This window comes from Pseudophryne corroboree, chromosome 5, assembly GCF_028390025.1.
Source record: "Pseudophryne corroboree isolate aPseCor3 chromosome 5, aPseCor3.hap2, whole genome shotgun sequence".
In the NCBI taxonomy this organism is placed as follows: domain Eukaryota; kingdom Metazoa; phylum Chordata; class Amphibia; order Anura; family Myobatrachidae; genus Pseudophryne; species Pseudophryne corroboree.
Genome location: NC_086448.1, coordinates 520097543 through 520119993, shown reverse-complemented (window position 1 = coordinate 520119993; position 22451 = coordinate 520097543). Strand labels below are relative to the sequence as shown.

At 46.9% G+C, this 22451-nt stretch overlaps 1 protein-coding gene across 2 annotated transcripts in view; it reads left to right on the top strand.

The window, feature by feature from the left end:
• Positions 1-21313, top strand: part of RBM22 (RNA binding motif protein 22) — a 162099-nt gene extending 140786 nt beyond the window's left edge. For both annotated transcript variants that reach the window (XM_063923106.1, XM_063923107.1), the window contains exons 6-11: positions 2793-2965; positions 3235-3435; positions 5089-5253; positions 5764-5852; positions 6834-6956; positions 20467-21313. In XM_063923106.1, coding sequence (XP_063779176.1) covers positions 2793-2965; positions 3235-3435; positions 5089-5253; positions 5764-5852; positions 6834-6956; positions 20467-20594 — 879 coding nt within the window. In that variant the 3' untranslated portion in view covers positions 20595-21313. The remainder of the gene's footprint in view (positions 1-2792; positions 2966-3234; positions 3436-5088; positions 5254-5763; positions 5853-6833; positions 6957-20466) is intronic.
• The last annotated feature ends 1138 nt before the right edge of the window (positions 21314-22451 follow it).

Sequence of the window (22451 nt, the reverse complement as noted above, 5' to 3'; positions counted from 1 at the left end):
AATGCAAGAGCACTGTACGTAATCTTCATTCCGTCTGTGGACAGCTGGAAAGCGGACTTCCTGAGTCGTCACGATCTCCACCCAGGAGAGTGGAGGCTTCACCATCAGGTGTTTCAGCAGATCATCGACCTGTGGGGCTGCCCGCCTCATTTCAACAAAAAGCTTCCTTCCTATTACTCACGAACGAGGGACCCTCAGGCGAGGGCAGTAGATGTACTGACGTCGCCTTGGCCTTACCTTCTGGTCTACCTGTTTCCTCCAATTCCATTGCTCCCAGGGGGGTGCACAAGCGAATCAAGGTGTCCAGGCAATTCTGATTCTCCCGGATTGGCCTCGGGCGGGGGGGGCATGGTACGCGGATCTTCTGGACATGTCTGTCGAAGACCCTTGGCCTCTGCCAGTGAGAAGAGATCTTCTTCAGCAAGGTCCGTTCGTCTACCCGGACTTACGGCGGCTTCGTTTGACAGCATGGATGTTGAGCGGAACATCCTAGCTCACAAGGGCCTTTCCAAAAAGGATATTGCTATCATGGTTCAGGACAGGAAACCTGTGACGTCAAAACACTATCATCATATCTGGAGGAGATATGTCTCCTGGTGCGAGGACCGCACGTATCCTCCTGTGGAGTTCCACTTGGGACGTTTCTGCAGGCTGGTCTGGATAAGGGCTTACGTCTGTGTTCCATTAAGGTCCAGATTTCATCTCTCCATTTTCTTCCAGAAGAAATTGGTAGTTTTGGCAGAAGTTCAGATCTTCTTGCAAGGGGTGCTTCACATTCAACCTCCTTTTGTGCTGCCCACGGCACCCTGGGATTTGACTGTAGTGTTGGAATTTCTACAGTCCTCCTGGTTTGAACCTCTGATGACGATAGAAGACAAGTACCTCATGTGGAAGACGGTGATGTTATTGGTCCTGGCTTCTGCTAGGCGTGTCTCAGAATTGGGGGCCCTATCGTGTAAAAGTCCTTACTTGGTCTTTTATGAGGACAGAGCGGAGCTCAGGACTAGGCAGCGGTTCCTGCCAAAGGCCGTCTATGCGGGAATCAACCTATTGTGGTTCTGGCCCTTCTGCTCCTCTGGAGGCATTGGATGCTGTGTGAGCCTTGAAAATCTATATCAAGAGAACGGCTTGGATCAGAAAGACGGATTCTTTGTTCGTGCTTTATGATGCGTAGAAAAAGGGTTGCCCTGCTTCTAAGCAGTCTATTGCTCGTTGGCTTAGGCTTACTATCCAACAGGCCTATGTGTCGGCAGCCTTACCTGTTCCACAGTCTCTGAGGGCCCACTCTACAAGATCAGTGGGGTCTTCCTGGGCGTCTGCCCTTGGAGTCTCGGCCTTTGTGAAGTTCTACAGGTTTGATACCCTGGCCAAAGACGATTCCCAGTTGGGGCAAGCGTTGCTGCAGACGTCTCTGCACATTCCCGCCCATTCTGGTAGCTTTGGGATGTCCCCCACCAGCCGGTAAATCCTTTTCTACTAGTCCATAAGGGATATTGGGCGCCCACCTCAGTGCGTTGACTTCTCTGCAGGTTATCTTTTATATGGTTACCTGTTCAGCTTTTGCTGTTTTGTTACCAGCCGTTGGTGGTCGTTTTATGTTGATGGTGTGTGAATCTCGCTTCTCATTTTCATGTTCCTTCTCTCAAGTATGTCCTTTCTCCTTCGGGCACTGTTTTACCTAGAACTGCCTGTGGGAGGGGGCATAGAGGGGAGGAGCCAGCACACCCAGTTGAAGAAATTTAAAGTGCACTGGCTCCTTTGGACCTTGTCTATACCCCATCGTACTAATTCCCCAGTATCCCTTATGGACTACGAGAAAAGGATTTACCGGCAGGTAATTAAAATCCTATTGTTATCACTTTTCAAGGCTTAGTACATCTGGCCCAAAGTACCAACCAATCGGCTCCTAACTGTCATTTTTCAAACACAGCCTGTAACACGGCAGTTAGAAGCTGGTTGTTTAGTACTTTAGTGTAAATGTGTTATACCTGCACTATATGCTTCCTGCTTCGCCTCTTCACCGTGGCAAAGTAGGAAGCGGCTGCACCGAGATGTACTAACATCTCGTATGTCAAAGTGGGGTAGTAAACCCCCACTGCCCCCACGACAATCACTGCCAGACCCCCTTCAGTGTATCCGCCCCTGGTCAGTTCACTGGGCATGCCTGAGATCTTGCTACTCTCATGACATCTCCTGTGCAGCACTGAGGGGCAGATTTATTACGATCGGTGAAGTGAATAATTGGAAGGTGATAAAGGACCAGCCAGTCAACTTCCTTTTTCAAACCCAGCCTGTGATATGGCAGTTAGGATCTGATTGGTTGGTCCTTTATCACCTTCCAATTTATCACTTCACCGAGCTTAATAAATCTGCCCCTCAGTCAGGCGCAGCCGCCCAAAATAGGGTAAGCACATTCCCTACTGTGGTGTATGGGCAACAACACTACTGCAGCTGTTGAAATCGATAGCTGCAGTCGTCGGAATGGTCCATGCCACTGAGCATTCATACATTGCCCCCGCACATTGGCCTAACAATGACAGCGACGCTATAATATAGCACAGTTCTCCTTCCTTAAACATGGAGAAGCCGTATCAACGCCGTTATATGCGACTTGTAATAAATCTACTTATTTATCTCTCCACTTTATTTCTCCAATATTTGAGAAATCTTACCCTTAGCCTTTGTATTACATTTCATTGCTCCATACGTAAAAAAAAATTAAATAAGTCTTTCTTTGCATTTGTTACAAACTAACTTGGGTGGATGTTCTGGTTTTATTTATTTTTTTACAGATTTCAAACTCTGATGGAACTAGGCCAGTTGGAGCTCTAGGAAAAGCTACATCCAGCAGTGACATGCTTTTAAAACTGGCCCGTACCACTCCTTACTACAAACGTAACCGTCCCCACATCTGTTCTTTCTGGGTGAAAGGAGAGTGTAAAAGAGGAGAAGAATGTCCATACAGGTGAAAAAACATAACATTCCCTTTTAATTTATTTTTAAAGGGTCACTCATGAAAATTATTAGAAATCAAAGTGGTCATCCTACAAAGTATGGGCTTATAACTGCTCACAGTGCTGTAAATGTTTTGCTATAGTAGAGTTAATGCAAATGTAACAGATATGGGTCCACACACCGCAATTATGAGACTCGCATTGACAAGTTGTATCCTAGTGTTAAATTGTTGTGTGTTGTTTTTGTAATCTCTCTAACCTAATTTTCCAATATTCATAGACACGAGAAGCCCACAGATCCAGATGACCCACTTGCTGATCAGAATATCAAAGACCGTTATTATGGTATCAATGATCCTGTAGCAGACAAACTTTTGAAACGGGCCTCTACGATGCCTCGCCTGGACCCCCCAGAAGACAAGAGTATTACCACCCTGTATGTTGGAGGATTGGGTGATACCATCAACGAATCAGAGCTAAGGTATGGGAGAGGGTGGTGTTTTTGTTACGCTGCTTTTCACTCATTAGTTAGATGGAGTTTGGACTCCATACTGTACTCATTTATATAATAATAATAATAATAATAATAATAATTGTATTTATATAGCGCTCTTTCACCAATAGGACTCAAGGCGCTTAACAGATACATAGCATAATATAGTACAGAAAATAATGAAGTACATTTTCATAAAATACAGAAGCATGAAGATACTAAAAGGGACATTATGGAAATGCTTGAGTAAACAGAAAAGTCTTGAGTCTACTTTTGAAGGATTCTATAGTTGGGGCCTCTCGCACTGTGCGGGGAAGTGAGTTCCATAGAGTCGGAGCCGCATGACTAAAAGCTCGACCCCCAGATGAATTACGGTAGATTCTAGGTACTGCTAAAAGTCCTTCATCTACAGATCGCAGTAATCGAGTGGGTCAGTATGGGATCAGAAGCTGTTTCAGGTACCATGGGCCTTGGTCATGTAATGCTTTGAAACTCAGTAAGCCATTCTTGAAGATGATTCGCCATCTTACAGGCAGCCAGTGAAGGGAGTAGAGGATGGGTGTTATGTGGTTAGAACGGGGCTGGTTGGTTAATAGCCTGGCAGCTGTGTTTTGCACCAGCTGTAAGCGTTGCAATTCTTTTGCTGGTAGACCAAGGTAGAGGGCATTACAGTAGTCTAAACGAGATGATACAAATGCATGTATGACTTTTGGCATATCATCTGAGGGAATTAAGTGCTTGATTCTGGCTATGTTCCTCAGGTGAAAGAATGAGGATTTGATTGTGGCTGATATCTGATGTTTAAGTGTGAAGCCACCATCCAGGTCAACGCTAAGATTCCGCACACGATCACTGGTCTGTAATTCTGAATCCCCGAGTGTAAGTCCAGTTGGTTGGCTATGCTGCAGTCTTGTCCTTTGATGTTGCGGTCGTATCATAAGGACCTCTGTTTTATCCGGGTTCAGTCGCAGCCAACTGGCGCTCATCCACTCCTGTAGTTCAGCTAGACAGCCATTTAGGGTTGCTATTGGGTTATCAGTGCCCGGAGCAAAGGACAAGTACAGTTGTGTATCATCTGCATAGCAGTGGTAGACCAGGCTATGGCGCCTGATTATTTCGCCCAATGGGAGCATGTAAACTGCAAAAAGCATGGGGGATAGTATAGAACCTTGTGGGACACCACATGGCAATGGCACTGGTGGTGATGAGTATAATCCAGATGATACTCTGTGACCTGCCTGTGAGAAATGATTTGAACCAGCTTAGGACTGTGCCATCCAGACCACAGAAGTGTATCAGTCGCTCAATCAGAAGCCCATGGTCCACGGTATCAAATGCTGCCGAGAGATCCAGAAGGATTAATATTGAACAGTCACCTCTGTCTTTTGCCATCAGAAGATCATTTAACACACACACCAGGGCTGTTTCAGTGCTATGTCTTCTCCTGAATCCTGATTGAAATGGATCATAAATATCATGGGTTGTCAGGCGGTTTTCCAGTTGATTTGCAGCGACTTTCTCAATAACCTTTCCTATGCTTTCTCAATAACCTTTTCATATGCTTGCTGACCTGCTCCCGTGCCATTTCCTTTGTAAATATGGAACTGATAATGAGCACCATTCACTTTCCTTTACCTACAGGAGTCACTTTTACCAGTTTGGTGAAATCCGAACAATCACAGTAGTTCAGAGACAGCAGTGTGCCTTTATTCAGTTTGCCACCAGACAAGCAGCGGAGACGGCCGCAGAGAAATCATTTAATAAGCTCATTGTTAACGGTCGACGGCTTAATGTCAAGTGGGGAAGGTGAGAGGTCAAGGAACTGTAACAATAACTATAAACCTGTTTGTATAAGATGTTTGTCATTATTAGCCATTCACAGTCAGGTAAGATTTCCGAAAAGCGGAAAGAGAATGAATGTGGGGCACAGTTGATAAGTTAATATTGATTTTGCTAAATCTATTTTGACAAATATGTTAACACTTGTAAGCGTATAAGCAAACATTAATATGCTAGTCCGGTACAGTCCTATGACGAATTCCTATGTATGTCCTGGATTGTCCTGCAACTAATATCTATACTGAAGAACAATTTCAGCATTGGTAGCATATAAATTCCATCTCTACAAGGGGTCTAACGTGCTAGTCAGTGCTGTTAATTGTCTACTATATATTTTTGCTTATAACCTGCTTCTGTTACCAACTATTGGCTGTTTTGGTTGTTAATGAATGTTTATAGCTACCTGTTGCAAGTCCTCGTAAAGGAGGGGCTGCAGCACCAGTTTGTTTTCTGATGGCAAAATTCTGTTTGATCCAGATCTCAGGCAGCCCGAGGGAAGGAAAGGGAGCGAGAAGGCATTATTGAGTCTGGATTGAAACTTGAACCTGTTCCGGGTCTACCAGGAGGTATGTCTCTATTCAAAACCACACCACAGCTCATTTTTATTAGCTAACTGATGTGACAGAAATTATGAATGGATTCTGCTGGGCGTTAGCATAAGTCACCACCTAGTATTATTACTAGGCACATGGTGCGCTATTCTTTGTGCTCATGTTTCCTATTTTCTATGTAATTATAGATGGCATCTTATTGCGGGATGCGATTATGTGACCGGCGGTCAAGAGTCCGCCAGTCACAATATAGACGCCTGGATCCTGAACATTCAATAGCCCGCCGGTCGGCATGCCGACTAACAGGGACTATTCCCACTCGTAGGTGTCCACGACACCCATAGAGTGGGAATAGAACCTGTGGCGAGCCACCGAGCCCGCAAGGGGCTTTGTTACGCTCTGGTTAAGCTGGGCCGTACACCTAAATATTCTCTCTTTCAACCTACTGGTTGGAATCAAAATCTGGTAATGTATATGAGCAAATATTAGAATTAGAGAATAATAAGATTAAAATCCTGTAGTTAAAGGAAAGAGATTAATAATACTAAAATAATAAAATTAGAGGCCAAGACTGTAGAGCAATTTAAACATGCTTGGGACAGGCATATGAATATCCTAACGAAGAATTAAGGTACAAAAAGGATTGAGATTACCTAAAGGATAAAAAATGGCGCAGACTAGATGGGCCAAGTAGTTCTTATCTGCCGTCAAATTCTATGTTTAAATGGCAGTCGCCCATTTTCTCCCAAACACTGGAAAACAGACATTAAAAAAAAAAAAAGGTAATTCATACAAATTGTTTAAAGCTAACTCGGCCAATGAGGATCAGGACATGAAAAATCTGAGACTGTATGTTGTTTAGGGAGAACCATGTTTATGATTGCCTCATTTTTTTTAGGGATACAAATTTGTTTACTGATTTGATTTTTATATGAAAAGCAAAAATTCCTGGTGACATGTTTTATAAGCGCTGATTGTAAATATTATTACTTGCAGCTTTGCCACCTCCCCCAACAGAAGAGGAGTCTACAGCAAACTATTTTAACCTTCCCCCAAGTGGATCGTCTGCATTGGTTAATATTGCTCTGCCTCCACCTGGGTTAACTGGACCACCTCCAGGTAATCTTAACTCCTCAGTCATCACCTTTTACAGTCCAATAACAGGAAGCTAGTCCAATAATAGGGAGCAAGTTTGCATAAATTTGTTTTCTGTTTTGTTTTTAACTCTTGATAAGACACTGCACTACAAACAAAAAAAATGCTCAGCAGTCAAGTGTAGAAGGCAATCTAACAGAAAATAGACCAGCCAAAGATAGATATATATCTATATATATATATCTATATATCTTGCATCCATAAGGGATATTTGGCAATCTAGTACGATGGGGTATAGACGGGGTCCAAAGGAGCCAGTGCACTTAAAATCTTTTCACTGGGTATGCTGGCTCCTCCCCTCTATGCCTCCTCCCACAGGCAGTTTAGAAAAAGTGAGAGGATGCACATTGTTGAGCTCCAGAGAGTTTTCATAAATTTCTTTTTAATGTTTTTTATTTAGGGTATGCTGTTTGGGTTCAACAGCATACCTGCACCGTGGGAGTTGAGGAGGGGTGGAGGGGCGTTTACCGGCCTTGCAAGGTGCAGTGCCGCTTCCCCGCTACAGGTCCACTGTCCTGAGGGTCGGTTGTTCAGCGGGGCTCTGCGCCTTGGATATCAAAATCGCAGCGCGCTGCATACCCCTAACATATGCCTGAAGGTGACGACTGTGGTGAGTACAAACTGTCGGCCCCGCTAGGGGGGTCCCCCGGTTCAAAGTGCGGCTGAACGCGGGTGCGGCATACAGGACTCTCCTGGGGGTTCCGCTAGGGTCCCCCGGTTAGACTGGCTAACAGTCGCTTAAACTAGCACTTGTGTGATGTTTTTAAGCAAACAGGAGACATTGGCCCTCATTCCGAGTTGTTCGCTCGGTATTTTTCATCGCATCGCAGTGAAAATACGCTTAGTACGCATGCGCAATGTTCGCACTGCGACTGCGCCAAGTAACTTTACTATGATGAAAGTATTTTTACTCACGGCTTTTTCTTCGCTCCGGCGATCGTAATGTGATTGACAGGAAATGGGTGTTACTGGGCGGAAACACGGCGTTTCAGGGGCGTGTGGCTGAAAACGCTACCGTTTCCGGAAAAAACGCAGGAGTGGCCGGGGAAACGGTGGGAGTGCCTGGGCGAACGCTGGGTGTGTTTGTGACGTCAACCAGGAACGACAAGCACTGAAATGATCGCACAGGCAGAGTAAGTCTGGAGCTACTCTGAAACTGCTAAGTAGTTAGTAATCGCAATATTGCGAATACATCGGTCGCAATTTTAAGAAGCTAAGATTCACTCCCAGTAGGCGGCGGCTTAGCGTGTGTAACTCTGCTAAAATCGCCTTGCGACCGATCAACTCGGAATGAGGGCCATTGCCTGTATAAATAATCACTATAGCTCCGGCGCCATTGGAGGGGGCGAAGCTACCTCAGAGCGTGACCAGAGGCATTTTGGCGCCTTCCTTTGCTTAATGCAGCCACAGACAGCGCGCACACAGCGCTTCCTGCCTCACAAGACAATCTGGAAAACTGGTACAGGGTGTAGCAAAGGGGGAGAGCCACTATTTTACACTATCTGGGTCCTCTACAGGAGAGAAATTCTTAGTGTTTACTGTGATATAGTTAGCTGTCAGCCTCACTGGGGCTGTGCAGCTAGGGGTGTGCTGGTGTCCTTCTCTCTGTGTGTCTCCTCTCACATACAGTAAGGGCAGACTTGAAATATATTACTGTCTGTGTGTATGTTACTGTGCTTACTGTGAAACTTGGGTAAACACAAGCTGTGCAGAGTATGTCACACTAGATTATCTCCAGTATCATCTGATTCTGTTTCTTGTGAACAATGCAGCCAATCTTCACAAATCAGTGAAGGGGCTGGGGGAGAGGTTCCAGAGCCCGCATGGCTAGGGTCTCTTAAAAATATGATGTCTGATGTGTCATTTCAGCTCACTGCTAATGTTCAGAAAACTCAGCTACTACAACAGGCTGTTGCAGATTTAGCTGCTAGGGCAGATGAACACAGCCCCCCTGCTCTCATGCAGGACCACAAAAGCGTAGTTTGCCTGCTCTATTATCTGACACAGATGAGGATATATAGGAGGATGGGGATACCGATTCTGCTCAGGGTATTGAACCCTAATTCTGGCTATACAGTTCGTGTTAAAGATCCCTCTAGAGGACGCTGCGTCACAGCAGTCGTTTTTCTTTACACAAAACAAGCCTAATGTCACTTTCCCTGATTTCGCAGTTAAATGACCTATTCCGGTTGGCCTGGAAAAATCCAGACAAAAAATTCCAAGTGTCAAAAAAGTTTTTGCGCACTTTCCCATTTGCTACTGAAGGTAGGAAACTTTCCCAATTGCTCCTGCAGGTAGGAAAATCACGCGTCCTCTGTGATTCGCTCAAGGAGATGGGGAACATTAATGCTAGGACTTCTGCCATGGCAGTGTCTGCACGCAGGGCCTTGTGGTTGCGTCAGTGGATAGTGGACGCGGAATTCAAACGCATTGTGGAATCCTTCCCGTTTTCAGGGGAATGGCTCTTTGGAAATCCATGTTTCTGCTGCGGGGTACACTGGGTTCCACAAGGAAATAACATCGGGGTGTAGAGTAGGATCTTGGTCCGAGGTACCAACAGGCTCAAAGCTTTGACTGTTCCCAAGTTGCACAGCACTGCCTCCTCTATAACCCCGCCTCCATGCCAGTGAGCTCAGTTGGTGGTTGGTGCCTGCAGTAGCAGGTCACTTAACAGGGGGCTGCTTCAGGCAGCCTATTCTTAGCTTTAAACTTACAGACAGAAGAGGACTATTCAAAGGGCTGTAGCAGGCTGTGTCTGATCGACGTTTCTGCTGCAGCTCCATCACCCCCGGCGGCGCTGTATACTCCCGTGGTTGCCGGGTCACTACAGCGGAGGCGCCGGCTTCTTCCTCTGTCCTCCAGTGAGTCACACACACGCCGCCGTCTCCCAGATCGCGGGGCCGCTGACAAGGGGGAGGTAAGGGGCTTCTGTGCAGCACTTTGCACCGCGATCCCGCACGGCAGTAGGAGGCGGGCCGCGCGCGCGCTGGCGTGGACACAGATTACTGGGCTGCTTGCTCCACTAGCCACCAGGGTGATTATATATGGGCACAGGACAGGGGGAACGTTGTACCATTACCCCCCCCCCCCTGCTTTTGTTATACTGCTCGCACGCCCGGTGGGGATGCCAGCAGGGGGAGCAGGTTGGACCTGAGGCCCCTCCCCCCAGCCCCAGGGCTCCATTTTACAATGTTCCCGCCCTGGAACTGCATATCTCTCCCTCACTCCTGACCAGCGGCCATCACTGATTGAGCTGAGCTGTTTCTAGGACTTCTGGGGCAAATCCTCCTCTGTGGAACCGCCTGACTGCCAGTGCTGTTCTTCCTACAGGACACTTGAGTATTCTACCTGTCACTGCGACTGTGCTAGTTAAGAAAGAGTGCATACTGTCAGGGTTGTGTGATAAAAACACCCTGTGATATACATCCAGTGCCTACTGTGTTTGTTATATCTATTGTTATCACATAAAGCCATACTGAGCATTACTTTGTATTGCTAGTCCAGTGCAGTTTATGGTACATAATTTCTGCATGGTACGCTTGTGATTATATACGTGTGTGTGCATGTAGCTGCTGCGTGGTTGCCTTATTGTAGGGTATTTCACTCAGAGTGCTATTCCTATATTACTATACCTGTGGAGGCCAAGTGTTTCAGGTTTTTTTCAGATAATATAGGTTTGTTTCACAAGATTTGCTACTGGAGTATTTTTTCTTGTGAATTATAGTCACCATATGTTCTATTCCTATTGAACCCTCAGTCTGTCCAGCTTCGGCTGTTTCTCTGAGAGTTCTTATTAGGTATAGTGCTGCTACAACATTATAAATATCGTTTTGTACCGGGTTGCCCATTACTGTGCACATTGTTATGTCTGCTTCACGTGGCAACGACGTTGGGGCCTCTCCCATACTGCGTGGTAGTGAGGCCACTGACGGCATGGAGGATAATTTAGTAGCTGAGAGTTCAGGTTCAGAGGCTTCCCTGCCCCCCAGTGGGTCGGTAGCACTCGGGGTAACTCAAGATCCACCTTGGGCTACATTTTCCACATTGTTAAACACGCTTGTAACTAAATTAACGCCCCCTGTGGGACCACCTGTGCCGCTATCGCAGATTATGGTCCCCGCTGTGAACCCGCCATGGGACGGATCAGCTTTCCACTCAGTTACAGCATTTGAACCGATCCATGTCCAAATCTAAGGGTCACTCTCACCCGCATAAGACTAAGTTGTCTTCTAACAGGGCCACTACCTTTTCCCGATCTGCGGCCTTAACTGACACGTCCTCTGAGGAGGACGGTGCTTATACTGACCCCTCGGACACTGACGCTGATGTTTCAGCAGGGGAGGGGAAATCGTCCGTGGATGTCTCGGATTTGATTGAGGCGATACGGCTCATTCTTCAGGTGGCTGATAATTCTGAGCCTGAAACGGTCTCCAAGAAACCTGATAGGTTTAAGCGTAAGAAGGTGGTTAAGCAGGTTCTACCCTACTCTAAACACCTGATTGACATACGTCAGGAATCCTGGGAAAATCCGGGGACAAAGTTTACACCGAATAAGAGACTGTTGGCTCGCTATCCTCTCTCTGCGGAGGTGTCTAAAAATTGGGAAACCCTCTGCCCTGCCAGTAACTACAGTCACCTCTCTGAAGGAACCGATGGATCGTCGTGTGGAGGGCTGTTTAAAAGCGATTTATACCCTGTCTGGGGCTGTTCAAAGGCCAACTATTGCAGCAACTTGGACTGCTGAAGCTATTGAGGCGTGGGCTCAGGAACTCGAGGCGGAACTGCCCTCTGATGTTTCTGAGCATGCTCGACAATGTCTCTCGTTTATTGCCACGGCTTCTCTGTACCTTAAGGAGGCGGCCTCCGATGCCGGGGTGCTTGTGGCCAAAGCTGCTACTGCGTCCGTTTTGGCCAGACGTATCCTTTGGTTGAGATCCTGGTTGGTGGATTTGAATTCCAGAAAAACCCTGGAGGTGCTTCCTTTCAAGGGAGACATTCTCTTTGGAGAAGACCTCAATAAGATTGTGGCTGACCTGGCTACTGCTAAAACAGTCTGCCTACCTAGTACGGCTCCTTTCGCACAGAAGGCTAAAAGTACTTTCCCTCGGCCCTTTCGTACTCCAGGTAAAGCAAAAGGTCAGGCGTACCCAAAGCAAACCCGTACTTCCAGGCCTGTCAAGCCCAGACCGAAGCGTGCTTGGGCCGCCCGTCAGCCAGCTTCAAAAACTGATAAGCCAGCCACATGACAGGGCGGGCCTCCCTCTGGGGGGTCCCAGGGTGGGGGGCCGACTTCTAGGGTTTACCCAGGAATGGTTGAAGACCACTTTGGATACCTGGGTGAGGGAAGTCGTTGCTCGAGGTTATGCCATACCCTTCAAGAATCGCCCCCCCCCCCCCATATCGATTTTGCCTAACAAACGTGCCTCTGGATCCGGCAAAAGCAAACACGTTGCACTCAGTGGTACATTCCCTCCTGTCCACAGGAGTGGTGGTACAGGTGCCTCTGACTCAGAGGGGCGTGGGGTTCTATTCACCGCTGTTTCTAGTCCCGAAAGCGAACGGGTCCTCGCGGCCCATTCTCAATCTGAAGTCCTTGAACAAGCATGTGCTACTTTCCAAGTTCCGTATGGAAACGCTGCGCTCTATTGTTCTGGCCATGGAGCCTGGTCTCCCTGGACATAAAGGATGCATACCTACATATTCCTATTGCGGTATCTTATCAGCAGTACCTGCGGTTTGCAGTTGCCAACCTTCATTACCAATTTCGGGCGTTACCTTTTGGTTTGACTACGGCTCCGCAAGTCTTCACCAAGGTTATGGCGGTCATGGCGGCCACGCTACGCCGTGAAGGAGTCAGGATACTACCATACCTAGATGATTTGTTGATCCTGGCGAGTTCCCCATAACATCTCCTGTGTCATCTCGATTTGACAATCCAGTGCATGGAAGCCCACGGATGGCTGATCAACTGGAAGAAATCTTCCCTGGTTCCGGCTCGGAGCATGGTACACCTGGGAGCGTTATTGGACACCCACAACCAGCAGTTGTTCCTGTCTCGGGAGAAAGTCCTGAAGCTTCAGGACAAGATCCGATGCTTCCTATCCCGTCCGCAAGTGTCGATTCATTCGGCGATGCAAGTGCTAGGTCTCATGGTGTCGGCTTTCGACATGGTGGAGTATGCTCAATTCCATTCTCGCCCTCTGCAGAAGTTGATTCTGTCCAAGTGGGACGATCTGCCTCACCGGATCAGATCTCACATGATCTCCCTATCTCCGGAGGTCCGTCTGTCACTGAGCTGGTGGCTTCAGGACCAATGATTGAGCAGGGGCCGTCCCTTCTGGATATCCAGCTGGGTCCTGCTGACGACAGATGCCAGTCTGAGAGGTTGGGGCGCGGTTTTGGAACAACACTCTCTCCAGGGTCGGTGGACAGAGGAGGAGTCTCTACTCCCGATAAACATTCTGGAACTGCGGGCAGTGCTCAATGCGTTGACAATGGCCCAGCATCTGATACAGAACAGACCTGTTCAAGTACAGTCGGACAACGCCACCATGGTGGCGTACATCAATCATCAGGACGGCACTCGAAGCCGCATGACAATGGGGGAAGTATCAAGGATTCTTCAGTGGGCGGAATGCCATCTGCCGGCCATATCAGCAGTGTTCATTCATCCGTTTTGAACTGGGAGGCGGACTATCTCAGTCGTCAGGACGTGCACGCCGGAGAATGGAGCCTTCATCCAGAGGTGTTTCAACTTCTCGTGGACAAGTGGGGCCTCCCAGATGTGGACCTGATGGCGTCTCGACACAATCGCAAGGTTCCGGTCTTCGGAGCAAGGACAAGGATCCTCAAGCAGCGTTCGTGGATGCTCTGTCAATCCCGTGGAACTTTCGGCTGCCGTATGTGTTCCCTCCGGTGTCACTACTGCCCAGAGTAATTCGGAAGTTCAAGCAAGAAGGAGGAAACCTACTTCTAGTCGCTCCAGCGTGGCCCAGGCGGCACTGGTTCCCCGATCTACAGGGCCTCTCGTTGGATCGTTCCCTTCTACTTCCACAACGACCAGACCTCCTCGTTCAGGGCCCTTGTATTTACTAGTCTGGTTTTGACGGCATGGCTCTTGAAGCTTCTGTCCTGAGGGCCAAGGGGTTTTCTGAGGTGGTCGTTCAAACTATGTTGAAGGCCCGTAAGCCGGATTCTGCTCGGATATACCATAGGGCAGTGGTTCCCAAACTTTTGTGAGTCACGGCACCCTGGAGTGTCAGATTTTTTTTCACGGCACCCCTAGGCCACAAGTTTCTTATTGAGAAATTTCGGAAAAAATATTAGATTAAGTAAATTATGTTTATATGTCATCCTTAGGGTCAGTTGTGTGGTGAGGGACAAGATTTGCTTCTGTTTGTCCACATATTTTATAACTGGAAGCCATCAGCACTGGTTTTGACTATTAAATTGACAATAAATAGTTTGAATTGGTCCTTGACCACCAACCTGAGGCACCCCTGCAAGTGTCCCGCGGCACCCCAGGGTGCCACGGCACACAGTTTGGGAACCACTGCCATAGGGTCTGGAATGCTTACTTTACTTGGTGTGCGTCTCACAATCATGATTTTTTCAAGTTTAGTACGGCCAAGCTATTGGCTTTTCTACAACAAGGCCTGGATTTAGGCCTGCGTCTGGCCTCCTCAAGGATCACATCTCTGCCTTGCCGGTTTGGTTTTAGAGCAAGATCGCTTCCCTGCCTGATGTCCATACATTCACTCAGGGTGTGCTGAGGATTCAGCCTCCTTATGTGCCACCTGTGGCCCCTTGGGATCTGTCTGTGGTTTTGGAGGCTTTACAGGAGTCTCCGTTTGAGCCTCTTAACTCTGCTGACCTTAAGTGGCTTTCCCTTAAGGTGTTGTTTTTGCTGGCTATTGCTTCAGCTAGAAGGGTCTCTGACTTGGGTGCCTTATCCTATAAGTCCTCCTATTTGATTCATCTGACCGGGCGGTTCTTCGGACACGCCCTGGTTATTTACCCAAGGTGGTGTCTTCTTTCCACCTTAACCAGGAGATTGTGGTTCCGGCCTTTTATTCTCCTGAGTTGTCTTCCAAAGAGCGGTCTTTGGATGTGGTACGGGCTCTCCGTATCTATGTCTAGAGAACTTCCTCCATTCGGAAGTCTGATTCTCTTTTTGCGTTTGGTTTTCACAAACGTGGCTGGCCTGCTTCTAAGCAAACATTGGCCAGATGGATTAGAATGGTGATTGCACATGCTTATGTACAGGCTGGTCGTCCGGTTCCTGCTACCATAAAAGCCCATTCTACTCGGTCGGTTGGACCTTCTTGGGCAGCCCAACGTGGTGCGACCCTTGAACAATTGTGCAAGGCGGCTACGTGGTCCTCGAGGAACACGTTTATTAGGTTCTATGCCTTTGATACTGCAGCTTACCAGGATTCTTCCTTTGGACGCCGGGTTCTTGTGCCCGCTACAGTACGTCCCCTCCCACAAGGAGCTGCTTTAGGACATCCCCAATGTTATTTCTTTGTGGAGCCCAGTGTACCCCTCAGCAGAAAACGAGATTTATGGTAAGAACTTACCGTTGTTAAATCTCTTTCTGCGAGGTACACTGGGCTCCACAAGGCACCCACCCAGACGCACTTAGCTTTTTTGGGTTGGTATTGGCATTGCCGCTGACACCCGCTCCTGTGGTGAGTGTGTGGTGTTATTGGCTACGAGCGGTTGTCGTCTCTGGTACCTGATACTGCATTGGGCTGGTTAACTAAACTGAGCTCACTGGCATGGAGGCGGGATTATAGAGGAGGCGGAGCTGTGCATCTTGGGAACAGTCAAAGCTTTGAGCCTGTTGGTGCCTCGGATCAAGATCCTACTCTACACCCCAATGTTATTTCCTTGTGGAGCCCAGTGTACCTCGCAGAAAGAGATTTAACAACTGTAAGTTCTTACCATAAATCTTGTTATCCAATTCAACCCCAAAGTTACGGCTGGGAAATCCACGCTTCTCCCCTCTGGGGCCCCGTTGGCGAGACGCTCCTACCCGGCGCCGTCTGTACAGTTCTTTCGGTCTCACAGATTTTGATCTATGGCCAGAAATGCCTCCAGTGCGACTAGAGGCACCAGAGGTAAGTCAAGAAAGCCTGCAAGCACCAGCTCTCAGTAACAGACCACCAGTTCTGCTTCCATTAAGGCCTCAGCATGACAGTGCCCACCCACCCCGAGGGGATCTTGAGGTAGGAGCTCCACTGCGTCACTTCAGCCGTGTCTGGGAGGCTTCCTGCCAGGATACCTGGGTCAGGGATCTTGTTTCTCAAGGCTACAAGCTGGAGTTCAACGGTGCTCCTCCCCAAAGATTTTTCAAATCAAGCTTACCAGCTTTGGAGGATATGCAGGTTACGTTGCAACAGACCATCCTAAAGTTGGTCCAGTCCCACGTCATTGTTCCAGTACCAATACCACAACGAGGCAAGGGTTATTACTCCAACCTGTTTGTGGTACCAAAACCGGACGGTTCTGTAAGGCCTATTTTGAATCTTATGTCCTTGAATCTTTACCTGAAGGTGTTCAAGTTCAAAATGGAATCCTTGCAAGCAGTGATTGCGGGCCTGGAAGAACAGGAATTCATGGTTTCCTTGGATATCAAGGACGCCTACCTCCATATTACGATTTGGCCACCTCATGAGGTGTACCTGAGGTTTGCCCTGCTAGACAATCACTACCAATTCCAGGCACTGCCCTTCGGCCTGTCCACAGCTCCAAGGTTGTTCACAAAGGTGATGGCGGAGATGATGTTCCAGGTCCAGGGAGTCAATATTGTCCCTTCTGTCTAATGATCAAAGCAAGCTCCATGGAGCTTTTGTTGCTCCATATCGACCGCACTACTCAACTTCTGTCACATCATGGGTGGATCCTCAACTTACAGAAGTCCCCACCTGGAGCCGACTTAGCGATTCCTGTTCCTGGGGATGTTGCTGGATACTGTGGCCCAGAAGGTGTTCCTACCAGAGGACAAGGCGAGAACACTTCAGGAGATGGTCCGCATGGTGCTCCGACCTACTCGAGTGTCTATCCATCTTTGCATCAGATTGTTGGGTAAGATGGTTGCCTCATACTACGCGATCCAATATGGGAGGTTCCATGCCAGAACTTTTCAGCTGGATCTCCTAAGCAAATGGTCCGGATCACATCTTCAGATTCACCGGATGATCCGGCTGTTGCCTCAGGCCAGGATTTCCCTCCTGTGGTGGCTGCAGTCTTCCAATCTACTGGAGAGCCGGAGATTCAGGATTGGAACCCCATCACGATGGATGCAAGTCTAAGAGGATGGGGAGCTGTCACCCAAGGGGCGCAGTTGCAGGGCAGGTGGTCAGCCCATGAAGGCCTCCTTCCGATGAACATTCTGGAACTTCGGGCGATCTACAGTGCTCTGCTTCAGGCCTCTCATCTGCTCAAGGATCACGCGATCCACGTATAGTCGGACAATGCCACAGCAGTGGCGTACATCAATCGGCAAGGAGGGACAAAAAGCCGAGCCTGCATGCGAGAGGTGTCAGATACTCCTCTGGGCAGAAAGAAATGCAAGAGCAATGTCCGCAATCTTCATTCCGGGAGTAGACAACTGGGAAGCGGACTTCCTGAGTCGTCACGATCTCCACCCGGGGAAGTGGGGTCTCCAACAGCAGGTGTTCCATCAGATCATCCACCAGTGGGGCTGCCCATAGATAGACATGATGGCTTCTCATCTCAACAAGAAGCTTCACTGGTATTGCTCACAAACCAGGGTCACTCAGGTGAGGGCAGTAGATGCACTGACGTCGCCTTGGCCTTACCGGCTGGTCTACCTGTTTCCACCAATTCCGTTGCTCCCAAGGGTGCTGAAGCACATCAGAAATCAAGGAGTCAAGGCAATTCTGATTGCCCAAGATTGGTCTCGGCGGGCGTGGTACGCGGATCTTCTGGACATGTCCATCTAAGACCCTTGGCCTCTACCTCTCATAAGAGAACTTCTTCAACAAGGTCCGTTCGTCTACCCAGACTTACGGCAACTTTGTTTGACGGCATGGAGGTTGAGCGGAATATCCTAGCTCACAAGGGCTTTTCCAAAAGGTTATTACTACCATGGTTCAGGCCAGGAAGCCTGTGACGTCTAAACACTATCATCATATCTGGAGGAGATATGTCTCTTCGTGCGAGGAACGTACGTATTCGCCTGCTGAGTTCCACTTGGTACGTTTCTTACGTTTCCTACAGGCTGGTGTGGATAAGGTCTTACGTCTGGGTTCCATTAAGGTCCAGATTTCAGCTCTCTCCATTTTCTTCCAGATTAAATTGGCAGTGTTGCCAGTAGTTCAGACCTACTTGCAAGGGGGTACTCCACATACAGCCTCCTTTAGTGCCGCCTACGGCACCCTGGGATTTGAATGTAGTGATGGAATTTCTACAGTCCTCCTGGTTTGAACCTCTGATGAGGGTAACGGAAGACTGTGATGTTACTGGCCCTGGCTTCTGCTCGATGTGTCTCAAAATTGGGGGACTTACCGTGTAAAAGTCCGTACTTGGTCTTTTACGAGGACAGAGCGGAGCTCCGGACTAGACAGAGGTTCCTGCCGAAGGTTGTCTCTGCGTTTCACCTGAATCAACCTATTGTGGTTCCGTCCAGTTCTGATACTTCTGTTCCTCCAGATGCATTGGATGCTGTGCGTGCCTTGAAAATATATGTCAAGCGAACAGCTTGGATCAGAAAGACCGATTCCTTGTTCGTGCTCTGATTCACAGAAAAAGGGTTGTCCTGCTTCGAAGCAGTCCATTGCTCATTGGCTTAGGTTTACTATCCAACAGGCCTATGTGTCTGCAGCCTTACCTGTTCCAGAGTCTCTGAATGCCCACTCTACAAGATCAGTGGGCTCTTCCTGGGCTGCTGCCGGTGGAGTCTCGGCCTTGAAACTATGCTGAGCTTCTTCCTGGTTGGGGAAGAACACCTTTGAAGTTCTACAAGTTTGATACCCTGGCCAAAGAGGATATCCAGTTTGGGCAGGCTGTGCTGCAGCAGTCTCTGCACGTTCCCGCACGTTCTGGAAACTTTGGGACGTCCCCATCGTACTTGATTCCCCAATATCCCTTATGGATGCTAGAGAAAATAGGATTTTAATTTACCTACCGGTAAATCCTTTTCTCGTAGTCAATAAGGGATATTGGGCGCCCGCCTCATTGAGTTGCCTTTTCTGGAGGTTCTCTTTTATGTGGCTACCTGTTCAGCTGCTGCTGTTATTGTTACCAGCCGTTGCTGGTCGTTGTATGTTAGTGGTGTGCTGGTTTATAAATCTCACCACTCCTTGTCATGTTTCCTTCTCTCATATGTCCTTTCTCCTTCGGGCACATTTTTACCTAGAACTGCCTGTGGGAGGGGCCATAGAGGGGAGGAGCCAGCACACCCAGTGAAGAAATTTAAAGTGCACCGGCTCCTTTGGACCCTGTCTATACCCCATCGTACTAGATTCCCCAATATCCCCTATGGACTACGAGAAAAGGATTTACAGGTAGGCAAGTAAAATCCTATTTTATTTTAATAAGGTTAACTAGAAATGTTCAGTGATATCTGTATAGCAAATGCATGTTATTTATTTTTTAAGACAGATCATATAGATCATAAATCCGTTTTGTGCTTTTCTTGTAATGTGAAAACCTAATTTTTAACAAATGTAACTTTTTTTTTTTTTTCTTTTTCTTTTTTGAAACTTAACTTCAGATATAGGGGGATATTCAATAGTTTGAAAAGTCAATTGGGTGTCACCCGACTGACTTTTCAAACATTTGAATTCGCCCCATAGGGTATGAAAATAAATGCAAGAAATAGAATAAAACATTTAAGGACTTATTTTTATAGGGATGCGCTACTTGATGATAAATAGCTGGGGCAGCTACATTATTTTGTTGAATACTCAAGAGGGGAATTCAATAACATGCAGTAAGCACACCCACGAAAAAAACAGGACTTTACGGTGATGTTTTGCCCAATAGTTGCATCGGGCCGTTCAATTGCAGCCCCTTTTTTTGCGGGTGAGTTCCTGTATCCATATGTTTTCGCGTTCATGGTAGTAAAAATAGGTTCGTTTTCAGGGATTTACTTTTCTCCTGCCTCCAGCAGGAGAAAGGGAATCCCTGAGGCTTCTGGCTATCGGGTCTATTTGAATTAGCCCCCAGCGGTCTACTAGCTGCAGTAATTTAAAGCATCTAATTGAATTCCCCCCTAATCACTACCAGAAAATGTAAAAATATATATACTTTAACCAGCAAATAGCTGCCTGGTCACTTTGGAGTTTTGTTTTTAATTCTACAAATGTCTCAAACAGCTGTCATCTACCTGTAACATGTCTTATAACTTTCAAAAATAGCATGTGTTTTCAAGTAAAATACAGTTTTATTTTTAAACAAATTGTGTACACAGAATATGTTAAATATAACTGCCTCTTTGTTGCAGGATTTGGCCCACACATGTTCCCACCTATGGCACCACCACCATTTCTTCGTGCCCCTGGTCATATCCATTACCCTTCTCAAGATCCCCAAAGGATGGGAGCACATGCAGGAAAGCCTAGCAGTGCCTAACCATAAGAAGACTTGCACCACAGTGAAATTGGACAACTGCTAAAAGATCAGACATAAAGCTTAAAGGATCATGCAGTTTTGAGCACAGAGACCTCTTCCTTTCCCTTATAAAAACTGAATAGTAACTTCCCCAGTGGATGTGATTTTTTTGAAATGTTTGTCTTGACAAAGGCGAGAAGAGGAAACTGAAAAAAATTCAAGAATTGTTTCGGGAAATCTTAAAGTATGGTTGTCTGTGTTTTTTTGTGGGGGGGGGGGTGTTTGTTTTTGTTTTTTCCCCTTTTTAAAAAAGAAATTATAAAACTATTGATGGCTTTTGCACATTATTGGTAAAGAAATATCCATCAATAGTAATTCCCATTCACTCTGATAAACGCAACAGAGACGCTGTAGTGTCTTATGTGTACTGCCTAGAACACATTTGATGCCTGACACTTAGAAGACCTACTTTCTACTAGAACATATTTTAAATGTTTATCTTTAGCTCATTTTAGCTATTTTTGGAGCGACAAACCTTTTTCTTTGGTCTGCTAATGCGTGTTCATGACATTCCCAATAGTGTATCTGTTTTGGAGAAAGACAAGTGCGCATGTGTTTTGAGTGGAATATTTTTGTTGTTTGGAACGCAGTAGTTGTACGGGTCTTAGGACAAGATTTAGTAAAGTTCAACTATCATTTGTACACAACATTAAAAAAACAAAACTCTATTCTCCATTAAATGTATTATGCTCTGTCCTTACCTATGCCGGTATATACATACACCTTTTACCTGGCCCATATAATATAATGGCAGAAAGAGTGACGGCACAATGCATAAATGTACAGACAATTTAATAGATGCATTTTAAAACAAATATGTTTTACATCAGTGTTCACACATCCTTGGGACCTAGGATTTCCCCTGGGTTATGCGTGCCCATGCAAAGGATTACATTCCCAGAACCTTTTTAAAATCCCAGGATGTCATGATTGCCAGTATCCAGTCTTGGGATGAAGGGGGAAAAAGCAATACATTCTTAAATTATACTTGTTCATGACAAAATTGTTAAGCAGCTTTTTATGGGTCAGTTGCTATCCTTTTCTCACAGTTTATTTTCCTCCCTGCTATACCCAGGATTTATAGTTCATAATACCAGGTATTTCTGGGATTTCGGTATTTGAATCCCTAACTGCTGCATACAGTCACTGTGAGCTACCTGTCTCCTGTAACTTCTACTTACTAGGATAACCTAATGGTTGTGGCCATGTATACCGCTGCATACAATACCAGGCAGCTCTCACTTGACTGCAATTCTGTCTAAACAAATATTCTCAAAACAGCAGAGTTATTGCGTTCAACAGTAATTATTGGCATCCTTTTTACTTTTGTTGCTGCTCTCTTTCATGAATCGTATGTACTAAATACACAACTGTGAAGTGTCCCATGTTGCTAAACTTCTTTTTAATAGAAAACAAAAAATGATATCACCAATATGGTGGTCTTTTTCACTAAAAAACTTCTGGTGTTGCATGTTATGTCTTACAGGTTCTTTTAACACTTTCAGTTTCTGCTGCGGGGTACACTGGTCTCCACAAGGAATAGACATATGGGTGTAGAGTAGGATCTTGATCCGAGGCACCAACAGGCTGAAAAGCTTTGACTGTTCCCAGAATGCATAGCGCTGCCTCCTCTATAACCCCGCCTCCCTGCACAGGAGCTCAGTTTTGTAGTTGGTGCCGCAGATAGCAGGCACATAACAGAGGGGCTGCTCCAGGCAGCCCTAAGAAGAGCTTTTTTTTCTGAGGGAAAAAAGTGAAGACTTCAAGGGTAGCAGCAGTGTTACATGTCAGTGGACATTCACGACTGCAGCTCCGACT